A 21,680-nucleotide genomic window follows, 5' to 3' on the forward strand; every position below is an offset into this window, starting at 1 on the left:
TAACAGATCTACATCTGATATAACTGCATTAAACTACACACCTGGCCTAACTCAGGTACATAACCTGTTGCAAGGAAACCATTTCTCATCCAATAAGGCACATGGTACGTTAAATAAAATACCAAACCTAGTACATCATGTCAATATTAAATCAAATTTGCTGCATGTTGAACAGACTTCTGAGCAGCAGATTGAATTACCATGCACAGCTAGTGATGACAAGATTACTGTGCATTAGCCTTCATTAACTAATGTGCAGAGTTCATATATCACCTGAGTTAAAATTAATGGATGGCATGACGAAGGAGATTTATCAATAAAAGACAAGACGTCCAGAATCTGCAACTTCCCAATGCATTCCCTTTGATTTCCCAGAGACTGTAAGCTCCCAGATGTTATTTTGTCAAATGAGATGGTTTTGTTTCTAACCATGGATAAGACACATGAGAGAAATGCTTGAAAGCAACTCTTATGGAAAATATTCCCATTGGATTAATTAAAGTTTCTACAGGATAGGCAAAAAAATGCCTTACAAAACCTGGGGGAATAGAAGCAAAGGGAGATAATTTATACCTGCACATTCAGTTTTGTTTGTCAATTTTAAAATGAATTGCATCTCCTTGTAGGAGACTGCAAAGAGATTTTGCTGGATTCACCATATCTCATTCCATCTGTACACGCCAAGGAAAAAGAAGAGCAAAACAAGAGAGATAGCTGCCCTGAGCATGTGTAAGCAGATAAGCAGAGTCATAAACAAATGTCCCCCCCTCAAATCACTCTGGAATCTGAGAATCAGCACAGTTCTTTGTAGCTCAGACAATCCCAAAGCATGCTGAGGGCTGCTAATTCCCCTCACTGCAATCTCTGCTCTCCCATCTATGCAACTTCATTTCTCCATAAAGACAGGGCTTTCAGGAGTTTAAGGCACACAAACAATATTTTGGCACAGTTGTGCTCCTGAAGTCTTTGTTACAATTGTTTTATAATTGCCATTTTTCTAAGCTGGTTTGATATTCCCGGTGCCCTGGGTTTCCACAGATATCCATTAGTTAGATTTAATGCATGTTAAAATAAAGAGCTAATGGGCACTTACCAGGAAGCCAACAAAATATAAAAATCAGAACTCCTTTCACTTCGCCTTTTATCCCCCATGTCACTGCAAAACCACATAATCCTCCCAGTATTTTTCTATAATATAAACAAAAAATGCTAAAACTTCACCCACTTTTTACTGATAATGCTGTTTCTCTATCCAGCTTTATCTTACAGTTTATGTTTTTAAATGGCTGGTAAATGGCTGCAGAATCATTAAAGGTTGGTTAACCTTCTCAGTCTAATTTTGACCTACAAGATACTTAATTTAATCATTCCCCCATAGAAAAGGACGGAATCATTATGTGCAGACATGTGGTGATAGCCATATTACATTAGATCTTCATTAACCCAACTTAATAATGGCTTTGTACTAATGGGAACTTCCCCTTTCTCCTCATTTTCCCCCCCCAAATTGGAAAGCTCACATAATGATTCCCCTGCATCTGATGCTAGATAGACAAGACAATAAGAGTTGTGGGAAGATTAAATACTGAAAAGCACTGTAAAATTTACATTTCCTAAAACCAAAATTGTCCACTCAGAACAGTTTCCTGATAATAATTTCCTTCCCCACAGAGGATGGGAATCTCATCCCCCTACTCATAACAGGTACACTTCACCCTTTAGGTGATTTCACTCATTGCAAGGAGGTCAGGGACAGAAACACACACAAGAAAAAGCAAAGGCATCAAAACCAAGTTCCAGCAACAAGTATGATGGGGTCCTGAAAAAGTCCTCAGAGTACAACTGAACTTTCTGTAGTGTTAAAGACTAAACCATTTCATCTAACAAGCCTGCATCCTCAAGTGAAAAAAAAATTTAAATGTATTCAATGAGTAATATGAAACAATTTCACACACTCATTGTTAAGGGTTTCAAATGAAATTGGGTAGCTGACCCAGCAACGGTGCTGAGTGGAGTCACGGAGGTGAACAGGAAAATGGACAAGACATCAGGATGACAGAAGTGAGTGCAAGTACTGCAGGTGTAATAAATTGCAAATATACTTAAATTAAACTGCATCCCACATGCTCTGGATAAAAAAATCAAAATAGAAGCAGCACTTTCCTTCCAAATGATATTCTTTCCGTTGTAACTGATAGCTACTGTCATTCCCCTTCACCATAATTTTTGTAATCATTGGCAAATTTTGACCTTTCAAGCAGCTAACCTAATTCATAACGGATGCCACTTCCTAATTAGCAGAGACATTGGATTTTCAGCTTCAGACAGGGCAAGAGCCAACCTAATGAGAATAAAGAGAGGGAGCAGGTCTGGAGAGACAACAGAGAGAGCTGAAGAGGCTGCTGTCACCCAGGACGGAAATAAGACCTCCTGATTGTTAAAAATGGAATAAATACCTCCGGAGAGCCAACCAGCAGATGCACTGACTGCAGCGCACACATGGCCCTTGCCAGATTTGGAGATCACTCCCCTCCAGCAGCCTGCAGCTCACTGAGACCCCTTACCCCAGAGAAATCCCACCAGTCCAACACCAGGGTGGGCAAAGGCACATCCAACCTCTGAGCAAGTGATTCTGGCTGTGGAAATCCACAAAGTACAGCATGGCTGAGCTCCTGCACATTCATCCTCTCGATTTCTAAGGGCTAATTTAAAGAAGGGGGAAAGCATGACTACTTAGGACAAGATATCCTGAACATCCCCACTGAACTGTGCTGAACACCCAGGTGTGATGCCCCACTGAAGGCATGTGATATCATGCAGCCCCAGCTGCACACAACCTGACACTGAACACATCCTCCACAAGGCTTCAACCCAACCCCTGAATTTTGACACTAGAACACAATGTAATATAAAGTGCTGTAATATAATATAAACATTATTATATATATCATACTATGCTATTTGTAACTATTTTGTTTGTATTTGTAACTGCTAGTTAAAAGGAGGCAGAGTAGGCTATTACAGTGCTCAGTTGTAATTGCTTCCTACATTGGTGTCAGACCATGATTTCCACATTTTTTTTTCCTTTATGTCAATTTGGCCTTCTTTTTTTTTTTTTTTTTTTTGAGGGAAAGTCCATCAGTCTTGGGATTTGCATTTTTTTCTCACTTACAGTCCTATAATTCACTTCCTTGCTCTTGGGACTGGATGCTTCTGGAAAGGAAATTAAGAGCACAGATTTCATAACCACTCACCTCGAAAGAAAATGGAAAGCACTACCATACGAGTCTGCAGAAAAACAATTTCTTACCTTAAAATTGTGCTTGGCTGAGCAAAAGAACTTGAAAAAGAATATTGTGTATCCTAAGTCTGTGTGTAATGTGTGAGAGAATAGAATCAGGTTGGACAGAGCCATTTTTAGTAGCATACAAAGTGCAAGGATAAGAGCAACACCTGCTCAGGGTGCAGAAGATGGCACTGCCATAGATGGATATATTCAAGTTTGGGATGGATCCAGAAGTAATGCACCCAACCTGTGAATACCTCTGGGATGAATGGAAGAATCCACTGAGTCCTACTCTGACCCTCTGGAATATTTTAGCTGTGCATGATCTCTCTCAGACATTCAGCATTTGCATTATTTTTAGTTTCTAGTGCTACAAAACAGAATGCGTGGCAGCTCCATCCATGAACCTGTTCAGGTGTTCTCTTGAACTGGGGCCTTCCTAAATGAAGAGTTCTAAACTTAACTTACCTCCAAGCTGAAAAAACATATTGAATGTTTTGACTATGAGCAGTACTATGGCATTTTTTGCAATGGGCTGCAGTGGCAGGAAGAAGGATTCACTCTGTGTCCTATTAATTTTTCAAGATGAAACATCTTCTCTTCAGATTTCAGGCCCTGCCACCCAGCTACACCTGCTCTGCTCCTTCACTGAACAAACAACCAGGCACACCAGGCATCTCCCCGTGAATTGCACTGTCAGGTTGGAGAAGAGGAACAAGCCAGAACTGCAGAATCCAAGTTCTCCCCATGAATATATATATGAATGCAACTATATGCCTTAAAAGATTAATTTTACATGCCTTAAATTGCAGTTTAATTTGAAAACTAATTCAGCCTCATAATTGGCTTTCTGCTCAAATCACTGAGGCTAAAGATTTAAATTCTTAATATTCAGATGACTTTCGAGTTTCTGGCCCCATCTGTGCATTAGTCCATGGTGTTAATCTCTGAGGGAATCTCTGCTGGCATAGAAATAAAATAAACAAACTGGGACACTAGTAAAATAATCAGCTTTTAAAATCCTTGGTTTTTTTTATATACTGCTTATTTTTTATGAGTTTTCTTTAACTCGATTTGCCACATATAGATTTGTCTCCCAGCTATTTCATTTTTCACGTGGCATGTTATCAACAATTATTCTCTCAGAGTTCCATGGACTCAGGAGGAAAGGGAGAAATTTTAAATTACAATATTTCTCATGTGAGAAATACTGATATTCCTTTATTTTGGAGGACTCTCTATACTCAGCACTCTTTCACACCACTCCTAAGAAGGGTGGTAGGAGTAAACTATCCTACACAACTCCAGGAGAATGAAGGGGCTGGATAGAGTTTAAAAGAAGTCACTTGGGCTTTTGCTATTGACTTGAAAAGGGACAGAGATGCATCCAGAGAGTCAGTGAAGTGGAAAGGATGAATGGGAATGGAAAAGGCCAGTCTGACAGGAACAAATTGTTTTGAAGAGATGAGTTAATTTTTGACAATCTTTCTGTTAAAACAAAATAGATACAACCCAGAGCAAAGCACTCAAGTCGCTGCAGAGCATTTCACATTGACCTTTTCAGAACTGAACGCTTCAGTTAAGTGAGACATCCACATCCTTCCACAAGGAAGGGTCTGCTGTGGTTACAGCAAAACTAAGCTTCTAAAAAAATAATCCTTCTCCATCCCACTACTGTTTTGTGATTAAATTTCCTTTCTTCTTTCATATTTAAGCATTTTCATTCCGTCTTATTGAGTAATTTTTGAAACTGTAGGAGTTTCTCCCGAAATGGGATCCTGCACGCCCAGCAGTACAACTTTAGGGGCTGTGCTCACAGCAGGCAGCAACTGCTGCTGTGCGAGGGGAAAACCCCACTCCAAGCCCCAGTTCCTTCCTGCTGTAAGGAGCTGGTGTGATGCAGCTGAGAGATGTGGGCATGGAAAGGCAGCAGCAGCCAGCAGGGCAGGCAGTGCTGGGCAGCCCAGCTCTGCACCCACCCCGCTCCGCCAGCGCTTGAAAGGCAGCGCAGCTCCAGGAGAGCTCTGCTGATTAAGGCTGCCAGAGGGAGCGGGGGAATTTCAGCTCCAGCTTGCAGCTGCATTTTTAAAACTTGGCTGTGTTCTTCACACAGAGGCAAAGTTCAAAGAGGCAGAACATTATTCAACATGAGTAAAATACGGTCTTTTAAGATACACTTTCAAACAGCGGCGCATTAAATCAAAACAACGCGTGGAGGGGGAGAGTGAGGAAGAAAGATGGTCCTGTGGAAAAGGAAATCCTGCATCACTACTCCTGTTCTGCATTTTTGGAAGGGTCTGCTTTTACACATTTTAAATTGCCCAGCTACTTGACCTGAGGCTAGATAAGCTAGAAATGCATTAGACTGTTTTTCCAGAGAATATCAGAAAAGGAAAGACATGTTTAAGAGCCAGCACATCTGAGGATGTCCAGGGGCCAGTTCTCACTACAGAGAACTTCACCAAGAGTGAGCTCCTGATTTCAAGAACACTATGCTATGGCTCAAGACACTATTTCAATTAAGTCATTATAATCTTAACCAGCAACAACAACCTATTATAATTAATAATACTTAATGATTTAGTTTCTATTCCTATCAAGCGTTGCTTCAAGGTGACTTGCAGAGAGCACGCTCCTTGGGAGCCCAGGCTGAGTGCTCTGCAGGCTGGGAAGCCCCTTCACTTAAACCCATCAGACTGTCTAATGAGTCTCTTCACATCGCTGCCAACTCTGCCAGCTCTTGGACAATTTTGTATATTTGCATTCCAGGCTAAAGCAAACTTGCTCCTGCGGGAGGCTGAGTGCCCAGCAGTGTCACACGGAACACGCTCCTTCTCCATTCCCTTTCCTTGGTTCACTCTGCCCACTTTTGGCTTGTCCACTGTCAGGTCAGTAGGTCACACCTCAGTGTCAGAGTGCCCTGCTCAGCCTCTGCTCAACAGCTCACTTGTGATGGTCTTGCTCTGCAAAATTTCCATGGGTAGAGCTTGAGCTCCATATATCCTTTTTTTATCTTTTTTTTTTTTTTTTTTTTTTTTTTAATTAAATCTAGGCAAAATTCCGACTGACTTCAAACAGCCATTGGCTGCTCATTCTAGCTGCCCTCAGAGCCAGCATTTATTTGGGATAGTCTAATATCTCTCATCAGAGGTGTGCAAAATTAAGAACATTGCAGATACTGTCATAATCAAGTAATCTTGCATTTTTTAATCACATCCATTATAAATGGGCATATGGAAGATGTGAGAAATAACAATTGCACAAGATATTCAGGGAAGCATTTTCAGTCCTCAGGCATAGTTCAGCAGAGGAAAATTAATGCTGAACTCCTGTAACATATAACAAGATTTTTTGGTTTGCTTGAAGCATGGATATTCACACATATGCAGATATATTTTTATAGATGCATACACATATCTAACTTACTGTTGAATCAGTACTGAACAAATTTTGCTGTTACCTCAAAGAATATGCAGTGTCTTTCATTTCTCAACTGCTACCAGAAATAATAATGAATTCTGGTAACATATTTCTTCTCTTGCAATGGCTGGTGTGGTACCCAGCTCAGTTGTTACAATATTCGGAGGCATCTTCACACCAATAAAAAGTTTCTAAATATTTGCAAGATCTACCTTTAGCTAAATACATTGTCTACACTTGTCTCTGCACAGAAGAGGGACACATAATTTTGAGGCAAAGGAGGAGCATGCCAATATTCCCTTTAACTCCATGACCTCTCTATCACTTCCTCAAAGGCACAAGATCATGTTTCTTGCCAAGCACACAGAATGAGGGTCTCTGATACCCAAATTCCTAGGAGGCTCAACAAAAGCAAGGAAGAGAAATTCAATACTAATATAAACCTTTAAAAGAATACCGATTAAACAGGAAAGAGAGGAAAAAAACCCGACAAATACATCAAAGACAAATGTAATTGCTTTTGAATAAGAACAGATTGCTTTCTACCTTCCTGCCTTAAAGGCAAGCACTCCAGCCTGGGATAGAGAATACCAAAAAACACTGCTAGAAGCAGAGACACAAGTATTTTGTAGGCAAATTATCCTGTTCTATTTAATAGCTCAAAGGCTTATCTGGATTTCAGACAAGAAGAGGATGCAATTTACTGCTTCTTTGACAGATGAACAGAGCTAGTTAAAACATTTGGGAACACTTTGAATATTGATCTGTCCTCAAATAAGATGTAAGAAATTTGATTTGCTATGGAAATGTTGTATCAATCTTCAAACCTTTATATGCCCCAAAGTGGCCTTCAAATGAAAGCTGGAAAAATTCTCTGGGAAGATATCAGAGCTGTCAGCTCAGGGACAGAGTGTGAGAATCACACTCCCTCCTCCATGCAGAACCAGGATCAGGACTTTGAAGCTGGGACATCACCACTCAAAGGAATCAGAAAGGGAGGTGTAGCTATTCTTTGCTCAGAAATAATGTCATGTTCTGTCCCCACCACGTGTCCCCCACGGCTGCCTGTCCCTCTCGGTGCTGGAAGACAATCAATCAGGACTGAGAATCACCTTGTTAAAAACAGTGCCCACCAGAGACTTCCCTGTCACACCTCCGGCAGCGGAGCCACCAGTGATGAATGTTTGCTGACACAAACCAAAGTCACGGGGTGTTTAACCCCTCAGCTGGCAAACAACCAAGGAGAGAATCTAGGAAAAAACTCCCTCTGATTTCAGGAGGCTTCCAATTGTACTGGCGACACAGAACAATTTATGTTCAAAGAATGGATACGTTCATTGTAGTTACACGCAGCAATGAGCTGAACCAACCCTGCTCCCATACTGGAAACTGCAGGGTTACACCACACTTAAATTACAGATCAACAGAAATAGAACATTAAACACCTTTACAGCTCTGTTTCTTCCAAGCATATAAATGTGGTCATGTAGAAATCATCACTATTCCCCATACAGCCTACACCCTCACCGATTTTTCACCCATAAATTTCCTGAAATTTGACTTCAGGTTTTTCCCCATTTTACCCACTTTACATAGAAAAGTTTGTGGGGACAGCAGATGAGCCTGCAATTTCGATGTGAATATTCCCACTTCTGCAGGTTTCCATCAGGTCCCAAGTAAGTGAGTGTTTTCTTGAGACAGAGCCTTCTTTGGAGCCTGACTGGATGCCAGATATTGAGTTGGCAAATGACTGAATTAAATATCAAGGAGGAGGATATTGAGCATTTGAGACACAGGGTCAGGGAAAGGCCACAGCCAGGCTGGCTTTTAGTGCTCGTAATTAGAATAACAGCCCTGTACATGTGCAGTGAGTGTATGAGAATGGTGCTACAGAGCATTACCCTACAAAACTGCTGCTTTTACAAATCCCACAGCCAGGGAGGGACCACCAGGACCCAGAAAAAGAGACACAATGGGATTGTTCTCAGCTCCATCAGTCTTCCACCAACAGCCAGCAAGAGCAAACCTCTCCCTCGTCCCCTGTGTTCCCAGCAGAACCCAAACCATGACCCCAGGTGAATGGCAGAAAATCTGTGAAACTTTGAGACTTTTTTGTCAACTGTACCTGGTTTAGAGCCTTCATCAACAGATCCATTATAGACTTGGTTGATGAACTCCGGCCTGTTGTCATTCATATCAATCACATAGATGTAAAGGTCAATGGGATTCTCCACCTTGTTTCCATTCATATCCACCGCATGAGCCCGGAGCTGGGAATGAGCACAATGAAAGCACAATATCAGCAACTGGATTTGTTGCAGAATGAGAGACTGTTTCGCAAAGATTGACTTTACATCATAAAGACTTTCTCAAAATTGAATGGAGCCAATATCTAATTCCAGCAGAATGCACTGACATCGTTTCCATCTACACTCGACTCACAGACAGTTTTTCAGAGCTTAATATAATATTGAAATAAGGTTTTGAAACAGGGATTGTCAGTGGAAACTCTTCAACTCTGGTGTAGTGATGCTATCCTATCCCCTTCACAACTCACAGACCACTCTATTTAATTTTTAAGACATCTTGAACCTCATCTGACAATCTGAAAAGCAAATTTTGCTTAGTTCCAAATAAAGTGAGGAAATGATTTTGAGTGAGAAGTTTCTTATGGGAACTTGCAGCGTTTCACAACCATAATACTGGGGATTAGCAAGTGAAGAGATTTCAGCATGATCTTAGTAATGTTTATTCTCTGTTTAATCATGGTCTCCAGAATCAGCAACAGCTATCAACCCCATTGCTCTGCACAGCAAAAGGCATTCAAAAAGTCCCTTTCCTTCAAATAACGGGAGCCCCCATGGCACTAAGAATGCAATTTCCTCAGGCTTGAATAAAATACCCAGTGCTGAGGCATTTCAATAACTAGAGCCACAGTGTTAAGCCCTCAGTTAAACTGGAACTGCAGCTTTATCTTATTAGCAATAACCATCAGTAATAATGCCCAGAAACAAGAGCATCTGTTTTCTGAACAAAAGAGACAGATACAGCATGTCAAAATGAGTAATTAATAAAACAAAGCAATCACAATAGTCTGGAACAATCAGTAACCAGGTGAAAAAAAAATGGATAGCTTTCTCATTAAAGGAACAGATGGCTACTCTAAATGGTGTGTGGCTGAACGGGAGAGCTCCGACAGCGAGGGAAGAGCTGAACGCCCTGACCTGGCTGGCAGAGGGGAGGCACTGCCTGGCCCTGAGTGCTGCAGAGCTTTGGCCACCATCCCTCTTCCTTTCAGCCCCTGTGAGCACTGCTGAGCCTCCACCCTGCCATGGGAACTGGGGATGGCACTCGGGATGTGTGACATCCCACAGGGCTGGCGGGCTGAGGAGCCAAGGCTTCAGGGATGTCATTTCACAGAGCCACAGGGTCACACAATGGGCTGGGCTGGAAAAAACCTTAAAGCTCATCTAGTTCCAACCCTCTGTCACAGGCAGGGAACCTTCCACCAGACCAGGGTGCTCCAAGCTCCACCCAACCTGTGCTTGAACACTTGCAGGGGTGGCACAGCCACAGCTCCTCTGGGCAACCTCTTCGTGCCAGGGCTGGCTGGGAGAGTGGGGCTGGAGGACAGGGGACACACCAGCTCTGCCATCCATGGATGGAGGCCTCTGGTCCCTCCCAGCAGTTCCCTACACCATCAGGCTGCTGCTGGGAGTCAGAGCTGACTTTACAGGGAGGTCCCGGGCTCCTCTGATGCATGACAAATAAATGTGCTAATTGCATTAGCCCTGGTTTCTGTCTTTCACTCTCACTGTGCTGGTGATTGATGCAACTTTCCCCTTCATGTACGGTGCTCAGAAGTCCAGAGCTTAACAAAAGTAACTGCACACTGTTAGGATGGGCTGGATTAACATTTAATCAAGCAAAGAGAACAAACTGCCACATGAAATGAGCTGGGAGAAAAACACTTTTTTTTTTTTTTTTTTTTTTTTTTTCCAAAGGAAATTAAGCAGCACGTTTTCTTTAAAGCCTGAAGAAGTCCAGCTTTGCTTTCAATACAGGGTGTACCATTTGTGTTTCATGACTTGCAATGCTCTTAATATCTGCATTTCTTTCCTACATAGGAACTGCTTTGGCTCCCACCTGTTGAGCTAGCCTTCATCATGTCAGATGTAGCAATTCAATAACTTTACAGTCAGAGGTCAGACTGTCTTTGAAAAAAAGTAATTCACAGCTAAAATTAAAGTTATTATCTTCAAACTGAGGCAGCACTGGGCTCTCTCTTACAGCATTTCCAGCAGCGGAAATGGTTCCATTCAGAGATAAAGCAGAGAGCAAAGCTGGTATCTCCCCCCTCAGATCTGACTCTCCCCCTGCAAATTTTTAATTACATTCGATAGCTTTTGTTTGAAATCTCCAGGAGTAAGGGATTTCTCAGCAATGCACATCTATCTGCTTGTTGCACTCACTGAGCACACGTACCCATCAGCGCATTACTGCCTGCACTCAAGGCAAAAAAAATTCAATAAGCAAGACTGCAGGAATCTCCTCAGACCTGTGCTTACATGCTCAAGTGTCCTGAGCCCAGCTCCAGCACTGGGCTAAGCTACAGGAGGCAGGGCAGTGCTGGGCACAGTGGTGTGGTCACTGCTGTCCTGACTCAGCATCTGCAGTGCCAGGAAGGTGACATCCTCTCTCCTGCTCCTTTTTTTGGCCTGGCTTCAGTGAACATTTCTACTTTTTTCCTTTTGTGCTTCTTGCATTAATTTTCTGTGCCTGTACTCTCTGAACAACTCTCATGAGCCAAAGTCTCTGCATCTCCCACAACACGTCGCTCCTCAGTGGTCAGTGCCAGCCCTGGCAAAGGGGAAGGGAGTCCTGAGGCACAGGGTTGAATTTCAACTCAATGGGAACTCTTCCTGCTACAAACCATTCCTTGTTAAGAGACAATTCCTCATTGGAGACCATCTTCAGCAGAGAGAGCCAAGGGAGGAGGGACTCCAGGGCATCAATCTGTCTGCTGGGAACCTGGCTGGATCTCCAAGGCAGGTCTATACTACATTTCCCTTAATTCATCTTCTCCCTCATTCTCTTGTCCTACTTTCGGTATTCATGAGGCATCCTCAAGCTGGACAACACACTTTGTTCTGGAGCCATTCCTCAAGGGCTGAGATGGGGCTCATTTCTGCAAGGCTCATTTCTACGTGGTGCTCTGTGGCCACTTGTGACCAAGCCACCTCTGCCACCTCTATTTTGGTGTTAAAGTGATGGAGGGGATGAAAAGCAGATGCATGGGAGTGCTTTGTAGCACGGGCAAGGCACAAAAGGTGATGGTTGAGCTCCATCAGACACACACATCATTTTGAGCTGGAAAATACACCAGTGAAAGGTCAGTGAGCATCACCTGGGCCACAGGTCAGATGCCAGACATGGGGCATGCACAAGTATTCAAATGGGAGCTGGAGGGTGGCTGAAGAGACAGTTAAGAAACATTTATAAAGTTAGTTTGAAATATTTACATTTTTTCCAAGAGGAAGAACATGACAGGAGTAAAGAAGGAATAAAATCAAATTAAATACCTTGCAAAGGATTCTAAAAAATTAATACACATAGCCAACTAATCTCTAGCTGATGCATCACTCTGCTGTACCAGCCAAGGAGCTTAAATATTCTTTAACAAATATTGTTTAAAAGTGTGACAATTATTGCTATCATATGCAGCAGCAGCTACCACAGGTCTCTGAGGTTTTCCTGCTGACAGTTTCCAGTGTAAATGTAGCTGTTGGCATACAAATGATTTGGTATCATGATTATTGATTACACTGGAGGCTGGTGGTATCTGAAGGTAGTTAGTCAAAGTCAACACAGTGAATTGTGTTAAATATGAATATTACTTAGGCACTAATACTACTAATACAAATATACATTATCAATCAGTGACAGAGCCTTTAAGCAATAAGCATACAATGTCATGCCTAATTTGTGTGCTCTTAATTGTGATTAAAAGTTCAATTTAGAGCATTGTGACACAAATGGCTGGCATTATTCAACATGGTTCAAAATACTGGAATTAGCTCTTGTATCCCTTAATTTGCAGTAAAATAGTTTTGTTCCTTTGCATTTAAAACGACTCTTTGTCAGTCTGTAACCCACCTGTTCTGCTCCAGCCACTTCTGAGGGAGTATTTCATCAGCCTGAAGCTGACAGTGCACACATGTGTCTGGAACTGGATTAGGACTTGCTTCAAAGTTTCCCTATAATGCATATTACTTGAGTGTCATAAGCAATGATTACTTACTGACATGTTTATGCTGATGTCTTTTGAAAACAGAGCTTGAAAAACGTCTTGGAAAACGAAGCTACCAATTTTCTATCCCTTGTACTTGCCAGGCCTAACTGCAGATTAGTATGAAACTGGTGTTTGGATCAGAAAAGACATTCAGAGACACTAATTCTGTCAGCAGCACAAACGGGACTTGGGGAGTGCAGCTAAATAAGGCCAAGAGAACTCATGCATATTAAATATTGCTACCTGCTGAAACTTCCTGGGCAGGCAGTGAGCACTTCAGGGCTGAATGCAAGGGGAGATGCAGCACATCTGCCACAGTGAGATGGCAGAGAAATGTGGGGAATGGGTCCCATGGCTGCATGTCCCATGGATGTCTGTCCTGAAGATGTGTGTCCCACGGCTGTGTGTCCCATGGTTGTGTGTCCCCTGGCACTAATGACACCAGGGTGGCTCCCAGGGCATCACTCAACGCCACCTGTGCAGTTCCACACCACAGTGTGGGGTTGATTAAATGACTGCAGAGCCCTTTTTGCTTTTCTCTGCTGGTATTTTCAGCTGACTCTGCGTCTAGGATGTCTGTGAGGTCCCTGGAGAGTTTGTGCTCTGGTTTGGAGTGCAGACACAAACAGATGAGGCCAAAATGCAGCTGAACTTGCCATCACTAGCACACACAGCACCTGGGCAGGGGCTGTGAGTCCCAGAGGCACATACATCTCTGCATAACTCAAACTCAGAATGAGCCTCCCTAAAAGTTCAAGAATGATCACAAAAACAGGGGAAGTTCTGCTGCAGAACTCCTGATCTAATTAGAAAAAAATCTATTTCACCTTAGGGAACGAGGCAGGTTTCATCAGACAAATGGCTTGCTGAATGCAGGGAGTGTTAAAACACTAGTTCTTTAAAAATGGTAGTCCTGAAGCAACACAGATAATTATGCATAAGAAAATATGTGTTGAAAATGTGTGAGTTAATGAAACAGAACTCTTGATATGTAGCCTTACAAAGACTTGCAAATTATTGTTCTTTCTTTTATAATTAGTTTTTAGATTACCTGGGAACAAAAGCAGTGAGGACAACACTTGAGGGTGACAGAGATGCTGAAAAGATTTGGGTTTTTTTGGGGCTGCAGAAAACCTGAAGCTGTGTAAATGCACCCACATTCAGCTGGAACACGAGACTGCATCAGACACAGAACCCACACCCTGCTGGGTCAGAGGGACCAGCGGTGCCTTGCAGCTCCACTGACATTCTCCAGCCCAGCTGAAGGGCAAAGCTACTCCTTCAAGCTAAAGGAAACTACAGCAGATCTCAAACAAGTTTAAAGGGTGCCAAGCTCCCCAGTTCACATCCAAGCTACACCTCAGTCACTGCTCTTCCAGCACTCAGCTCAAACCTGGCTACAGGTTGCCTTTCCTATCAGCTAGAGACTGGGCTCTATGAAGTGGCATAAATTCATTGACTTCTTCAAACCCTCCACTAGCCAAGACTTTGGAATTTATTTTCTTTCTGGAAATTGGCCAATTTTTTTCTCATTTCCAGCACTGTTCATTCCTACTGTAAGTTTTTGCTGCAGTGTTTGGGTCATTGCTTTGTGCATGGTGTATTTATAAAGGTTTTGTAAAGGGTTTGTAAATGGACAACTGATGGTTCAAGAAATCATCAATCCATTGCTATTGAGGCTGAAGGATCTACAGGTAATTTACAGACACAACTTAAAATGTTCTTCATCACCTTCTACTATTCTCCAAACAAAGATTTTTCTATCATTCAGTTCTCCTGCCTATAAGGTCTCATAACATACTTATCAGTTATTCTCTCTACAAAATACATTTTCCTGTAACCTATGAATATGTTTATTTACATATGGATGCCACTAGTTCAAGGTTTCCATGAGGAACAGCAAAGGCTGGAAATGCTGTGGTATGTGCAAAGCAGATTCATCCCATCACCTTTGACAAGGCAAGAATTCAATTTGCTGAATTCACTGTGACTGGTAGGTTCAGTTCATTTTTAAGGGGCACAGGGTTTGTTAGGATGGAGGACAAAATCTGTTTCATCTCATGTTTTTGACTGTGAGTGTCTGATCACAGACATCACAGCGGCTCCATCAAAAGTCTTAACTTTTTTATTATTGACTAGACTGTTATAATAACCTGGCACTGCTGAAATAATATCAACAACACTGAGATGACACACACTTTATCTCAAATGTTTCTACACCAAAACAACCTCTTTTCATATTTTCCTAGGCACAACAAACAAAATAATTGTTCTTGTTCACAGAGTATAAAATAATTTTTCTTCAGATCTCCTTTTACCCAGGGGAAATCTCTTTTTCCACCCAACTAAAGAGGTAATCTATTTTCTTTATCTTTCCACCTCAGCCCAGAAGCTGTGTCAACATGGCTAACTGGATACCTGATAAAGCTGACAGAATGTGCATCTCCGGCGGCGCAGTTCGGGATGTGGTGTCACTGCAAGTGACCCGTGCGCTGCGCTGACATTACAGCATCCCTGGCAAGGGCTATTACCACGCCAGGAGATGGGCTAAGGCTGATAGCAAGCCATGAAACAACCTTTCACAACCACTCCAGCAGACAACTAGAGCGCAGATGCAGAACATTTTTGAAATTTTGCAGGGCTATCATGCAAGGGGCAACCCATTCTTTTAGCAATTTGTGTGGGACTGGATCTGCTGCGCAATTACACAGTGCAATAGAGGAGCTGGGATTTATATCAAAACATAGCAATCAATTACACTGTGAGCATTCTGCAGGTAGAGCATTTTATGAACTAGGATAGCATGAGGCACCATCACTTTTGAGTGTAATTAATCTTAATTAATTCCCTGATATTTAATATTAGCCTATCTGTGTATTTAAAAACCTATCTGACACACCCCCATCATACTGCCTGAACATCTCCTGGTGAATTAAAGTGAAAAATGACTATAGCAATTATTGCATGTTTAGATGCAGTAATGATTCTTAAATTAGTAATTTCCCAAGACATGCTAATGTAGTGACTAGCTTCTCATGGTTTTGGGTGGTTCAGTCTACACATAAATTTGCATGGATTTAACAAGCAGTGTGAAGTTGCACCATTTTAAACAAATGACTCTGTGTCTGAAAAAGACATCAGTTTATCTCCACTTTCATATAATCACAGAACTGTTTAGGTTGGAAAAGTCCTCTCAGATCAAGTCCAACTGTTCCCCCAGCACTGCCAAGCCCATCACTCAACCATGTCCCCAAGTACCACATCTACATGGCTTTTAAATCTATCCAGGGATGGTAACTTCACCACTGCCCTGGGCAGCCTGTGCCAGGGCTGGACAGCCCTTTTGGTGAAGAAATTTTTCCTGACATCCAACCTTAATCTCTCCTGGCACAACTTGAGGCCATTTCCTCATTTCTGTCACTTGTTACTTGGGAGAAGAGAACAACCCCCATGTGGCTACAAGCTCCTTCCAGGGAGTCATAGAGTGATGGGGTCTTCCCCGAGCCTCCTTTTCTCCAGGCTGAACCCCCCACAGCTCCTTCAGCTCATCAAACTCACTCTCTTCACCCTTCTCCAGCTCTGCCACCTTTCCCTGGACATGCTCAATGTTCTTCTTGTGGTGAGGGGCCCAAAACTGACCCCAGATTTACAGAGTGGCCTCACCAGTGCCTAGCACAGGGGGACAATCACTGCCCTGGTCCTGCTGGCCACACTACAGCTGATACAGGCCAGGTGCCATTGGCCTTCCTGGCCACAGCTGGCCCACGTTCAGCTGCCACCAACCAGCACTTTTGCATGGGTTTGGCTGATCTAGCGTGTCCCTTCTTAAACCCAGCAATTCTGCTCTGAGCTCGTGAGCCCAGCTGAAGGTCAGGATGTTGGATGCTCACGTGGTAGGAAGCTCTTTCCTCCCTGTCCATCGGGCGTGTCACGTACATCCTGCCAGACACAGGGTCGATGTTGAAGACCTCCATGGGCGGCTGGTCCGCTCCCACTCCAGTGATGCTGTACCTGATATGGATCTCCTTGTCCTTATCGGAACGGATCTGGAGGAAATAACAGAGACAAGAATCCATAAGTTCTGGACAAAAGCCATATGGATGTTTAAGCAACTTTAAAAGATCTGAGCCTTGAAGGCTGCAGAGATGTAATACCACTGTCAGTCCTGACAAGGGAGCTGAATGCCAGAGATTTGGTGAAAACCCATGAAAAGTACATTCCACACAGTTTCAGCTATTTTGCTCCTTTTTAATTCATGAGAAATCATTGAAATTGTGACTTTTCAACTGAGATGTGGAAGAACCTAAAATGCACAAACCCCACTGTTTACATATTACTGAAACCCCGGTCTCCTTAAAGTGTCCAAATTTTTCAGCCATACCCAGAGCCTCTCAGCCATTAATCATTTCTGAAAACACTGTCTGCAAGCTCCCCCATTGTATTCTCAGTCCTGGTGACTGTGCACACACATACTCCCATGAAATTCAAAGAATGAGGCTGTTTGCTCCTTTTCATCCAACCCTGCTGGCTTGACAAGGCCAGGCTGGGAATGCCCAGTGGGATGTTACCATTTCATGTGATTATTTGTTGAGGAAAAGCACGTTTTGGACATTGTTTCTGAAAGCCCTTCCCTCCTGCACCTTGAGAACAACACTGCAAGCTGAGTACAGCACATGAACCTTAGATACAGAGCTGAGGAAAAAAAGAAGGGAGGTTAATATGTTGTCCTAGCAACCCTGACTATCTCTTTAAACACAAATTTAATTTTCTGATCAAATGCTGAAAGAAGTTCTTGCAACAGCATGACTATTCCCGAAAGAAAGTGCAAGGTACAAATAAATTACCACCCCCTGTACCATCACAAAGTGTCTTGGCACTGTAAAAAGCGATGTGCTTGAATTTTTCCCTAACAGGTCTATGAATACAACGAAGCAGTGGGAAGATAATGGAGCCCTCGTAGCTGAATGCACATTGGCATCTCTGCTACGGCAGCTGCACCCTTGGAGGGGCCTGAGTGAGCTCAGTGGGATGCTGTGTTCCCCAAACAGCCTGATTTGGGGAGAGAAGGTCATTTCCCAAGGGAAGAAGAGGCTTTGCTTGTCAAGCAAAGGAATTGAGGTGGGGCTGTGGGCTGCTGCACACTCCTGCCATATGTGACCTTCTGCTATTCCTTCCTCTCCTGACACACGAGGCTGACAAGATGCTGAACGTGTTGGTGCAGGGCAATATCAGATCCCTGGCTCCCAGAATCTCCTTTGATACCTTTGTCCAGATCATTACCAAGTTTGTACACTGTTTTCTTTGTGCTTCCCACACCAAACTGTCAGCTCCTGCTAATTGCTAATCATGTCAGTTATTACAGGCACTGCCAGGATTGACCGACGCCGATGGAGCTGCAGGTCAGGGAATAGACACAATTCCATTTGTCTTCTCTCCAAAGGTTTCACTGCTTGTTACAGTGTTAGTACTGAGGAAAACTGACGGGACTTACATTGGTATAGTCACTTAAAAGAGGGCCTGGGGACACAGAAAGGGCCCTCATGCTGCACAGGAGGGTTTTGTCCAGGTTTATTTGCCCAGGTGGGGCTAGCAGGTGTTTGGTAGAAAGACCCAAGTAGACAAGCCATGAATCCAACTTTCATGAGCAAATCTGGGGGTGAGGAAGGGTGTAGTAAAAATAAACACTGATTGCACAACTGTGGTTTCAGTGACAGCATTGCCACCAGTCTGAGAGCTGAAGATCACAGTCCCCATTTTCAGAAGGTCAGCTCTGCCCTGCCAGAGGGAAGGGCTGGAAATTGAGCTGGTGGCAATGTCTGTGCAAATGCACAGCTGGCACCAGGGAGTTCAAGCTCCAACCTGCTACACCCACATCTGGAGCCAGCTTAAGGTAAGTGAGAACAGGAAGACACTGCTGGACCTCCAGCTCTGAGCCAGGGTGGGGTTCCCACCTTACCAGTTAAAAAGTGTAATGTGGGACACAGCTGTGTGTCTTTATCAGTGTATGTCTGCACAGCTCCAAACAAACTGCAATGTAAATTTACCCTTAGAAAAGGTGGAAAAACCCAAAACAACCCCACAAAGGCATTTTGCACTTCTACCCAGCCCCATCCTGGCTCAGCTATGGCTGTGCTTGAGCACAAATGCCAAAGAGCTGAGCAGACACTCCAGGGAACCAAAATGGGAGCAGTTTTAACCCAAATCACAGAAGGGAAGAGCCTGTTAGTGGACATTTTTCTGCTCTATTTCCTGTTGCATATAGTACCCAGATCCCATTGTGATAGAAGCATTAGAAATGCATAGAGAGAGACAGAAACAGGGAAAAGGAGCCTGGATTTAAATATTCAGTGCTAAAGGCACTATATTTTATTTTTGGGAAACGCAGATAAACAGAAGCTCTCGAAGAAAGCTATGTACAGTTTAATAAAGTGCATGCTATAGGATGTCCTTGCAGCACTTTTATTAGCATTAATAGGGTCTAAGCTGTCTGTATGTAAATCATTGCAGATCTAGCAGATGAAATATATCATAAGACTCACAGCCAATTATACTCAGAGAAATCCATGAGCTAATTATACTGCATTGAGCAAAACAAAGATGGGAGAAATATACTGAAAATATTCAGCAAAGACTTGTTATTTGCTGTTAATTGCAATCATAGCACAAGGGTTTGCCTGCTACCTATACTTAAATCCATTTCCAGTAGAAATACGATGGTGTGAAGTGTTCAGAAGAAAAACAATGTAAGAAGTAGCACTTGTCACAGAAAGTTGCAAAGACCATTGACAATGAAGCATAGTACATTTTACTACCAGGGAGATATTTATCACACACATGCTTTTTATATTGGAACATATAATTTTAGCACTCTTAATGAGATTAAAAAATTAAAAAAAGAGATTTTTTTTCAGTAATCCTGTAACATTTTGACCAAGGGTTTCATTTGCCTAATTCCCAGGGTGCAATTTACTAAATCTTGTGGAGAAGTTAAGAACATTATGTGAACACAATGCAAGGTTTACTTCTTTTGTTGAAACTGTTCCCAGAGCAGTTTGCCATAATAATAATAATAATAATAATAATAATAATAATAATAATAATAATAATAATAGTAAAGAAGCCCTCTCTATTCCTAAGGAGCTAACTAAATCAGGAGTAAAAACTACAGGTTGGGGGAATTTACTGGTTTAGAAGGGAGTTACTTTTCCCTTCATTTAGCCTGGGAAGTATGAAGATGGTAACAGATCCATATGATAATATTCTGACTGGAGAACACACACATGAATTTTCCTTTCATTTATCTCTCCTTTTATAATGCAGTCAAGAGGTATGCAGGGCTCTGGGTTATAGAACAGATGGCAGAGGGATGGTTTTCCTTAGCTGCATTTATACATTTTTTACTCGGAGAACCCTTGGAGCTTTGAGCTTCTCCAGTGCCTGGCATGCTACAACTCTGCATATGATGATGTGAGCAGGATGAATGATGATGGCTGATGACTGTCATAAAAGGAATTTGCTTGCAAAGCAGCTTTTATGCTCTAAAAAGCCCCTCCGGGATGGAGCTTGGAGTGGATTGATACACTGGTGAGGGAAAATGTCCCAGATCAAAAGGCAATTTATGTTGGAAGATGCAATCCCTTGTTCCTATTCTACCTCAGGAGCACAGGTAGCATTTTCCATGCAGGAACTCTCACCAGCTGTGACAGATACAAATGGGCCATCTGGAAACTGTGGGGTCAGCCACCAAAGCCCCAGGGGGATCCTGCAGCAGAGCCAGGCACCTCTCTGGAGCTGCCATCCCTCTGCTTGGCTGTGGCCAGCAAGGACAGGGTGGCCTTGCAGCCCAGCAGTGGCTGGTTGGAGCTCACATCATTGAGGCATCACCCAAAACACTGCAATGTTTGCAGCTCAGAACCACAACATCCAGAGTCTGACTCTTGTTTCAACAGAGCAATCCCAGAAACAGGAGAAATGGTGCAATTTCAGAAAATGGGGATTTTCTACTGCAGGTTCTGATCTAATAATGAAAATGTTTGAAAATGAATATTGCAACTCTTGAGACAATATAGAGCTATGCCCTTCCAAGCTGGCTTCTTCTCAATGTCACATTTAGAGAGAAAAGCAGTGTTTGCATCCTGATTTTACAGGTAACATCTTAGGGGTCGTGCATCTCCATCAGGATTTACTGGGTAGCAAAACCATACCCACAAACTTTACTGGTGAACAGAATTTCAAGTGGTGAGCTCCTCTAAGGTACCAGATTTTATCACTGTTTTTCTTCTGTTGATCCAGACCTTTGTGCTCTCAGCACTGCCCTTCCCTGCTGAATTCACAAGCTCTCCTCCCATGTCCTGGCAGTGACAGAAACCACCAGAGGTGCCTGCAGTGCCAGGAGCAGGGCTGGTACAGAGTATGCAGAGCTCTGTGGTCAGAAGATTGGAGGACACCAGTGAGACCATAAATTATACAGCTTTTGGAGCACGACATTGCCAGGGAAAAAAAAAGTGTTCCAATGCAGACTGTTTAGAGAGCAGTAAAGAAAATGCCTGGAGGCCCAGGAAATGGAGTGTGTAAGGAAAAGCTGAATGAACAAGGACAACTGAGCTTACAGAAGAGAAGATGTGACTCTAACAACAGTACTCCTGTACCTAATAAACTATATTTAGGGTATTTCATAAGGTG

General features: G+C 42.8%; 1 protein-coding gene across 4 annotated transcripts in view; it reads right to left on the minus strand.

Moving 5' to 3' along the window:
- Positions 1 to 21,680, minus strand: part of CDH4 (cadherin 4) — a 415,526-nt gene that overhangs the window by 79,372 nt on the left and 314,474 nt on the right. For all 4 annotated transcript variants that reach the window (XR_005982316.2, XM_030289048.4, XM_072917016.1 and 1 more), the window contains 2 exons: positions 16,889 to 17,044; positions 8,832 to 8,976 (listed from right to left, as the gene is read on the minus strand). Coding sequence is in view for 3 of the 4 variants with exons in the window: in XM_030289048.4 (XP_030144908.2) it covers positions 8,832 to 8,976; positions 16,889 to 17,044 (301 nt within the window). In the remaining variant the exon portion in view is untranslated. The remainder of the gene's footprint in view (positions 1 to 8,831; positions 8,977 to 16,888; positions 17,045 to 21,680) is intronic.

This window comes from Taeniopygia guttata, chromosome 20, assembly GCF_048771995.1.
Source record: "Taeniopygia guttata chromosome 20, bTaeGut7.mat, whole genome shotgun sequence".
Taxonomy (NCBI): Eukaryota; Metazoa; Chordata; class Aves; order Passeriformes; family Estrildidae; genus Taeniopygia; species Taeniopygia guttata.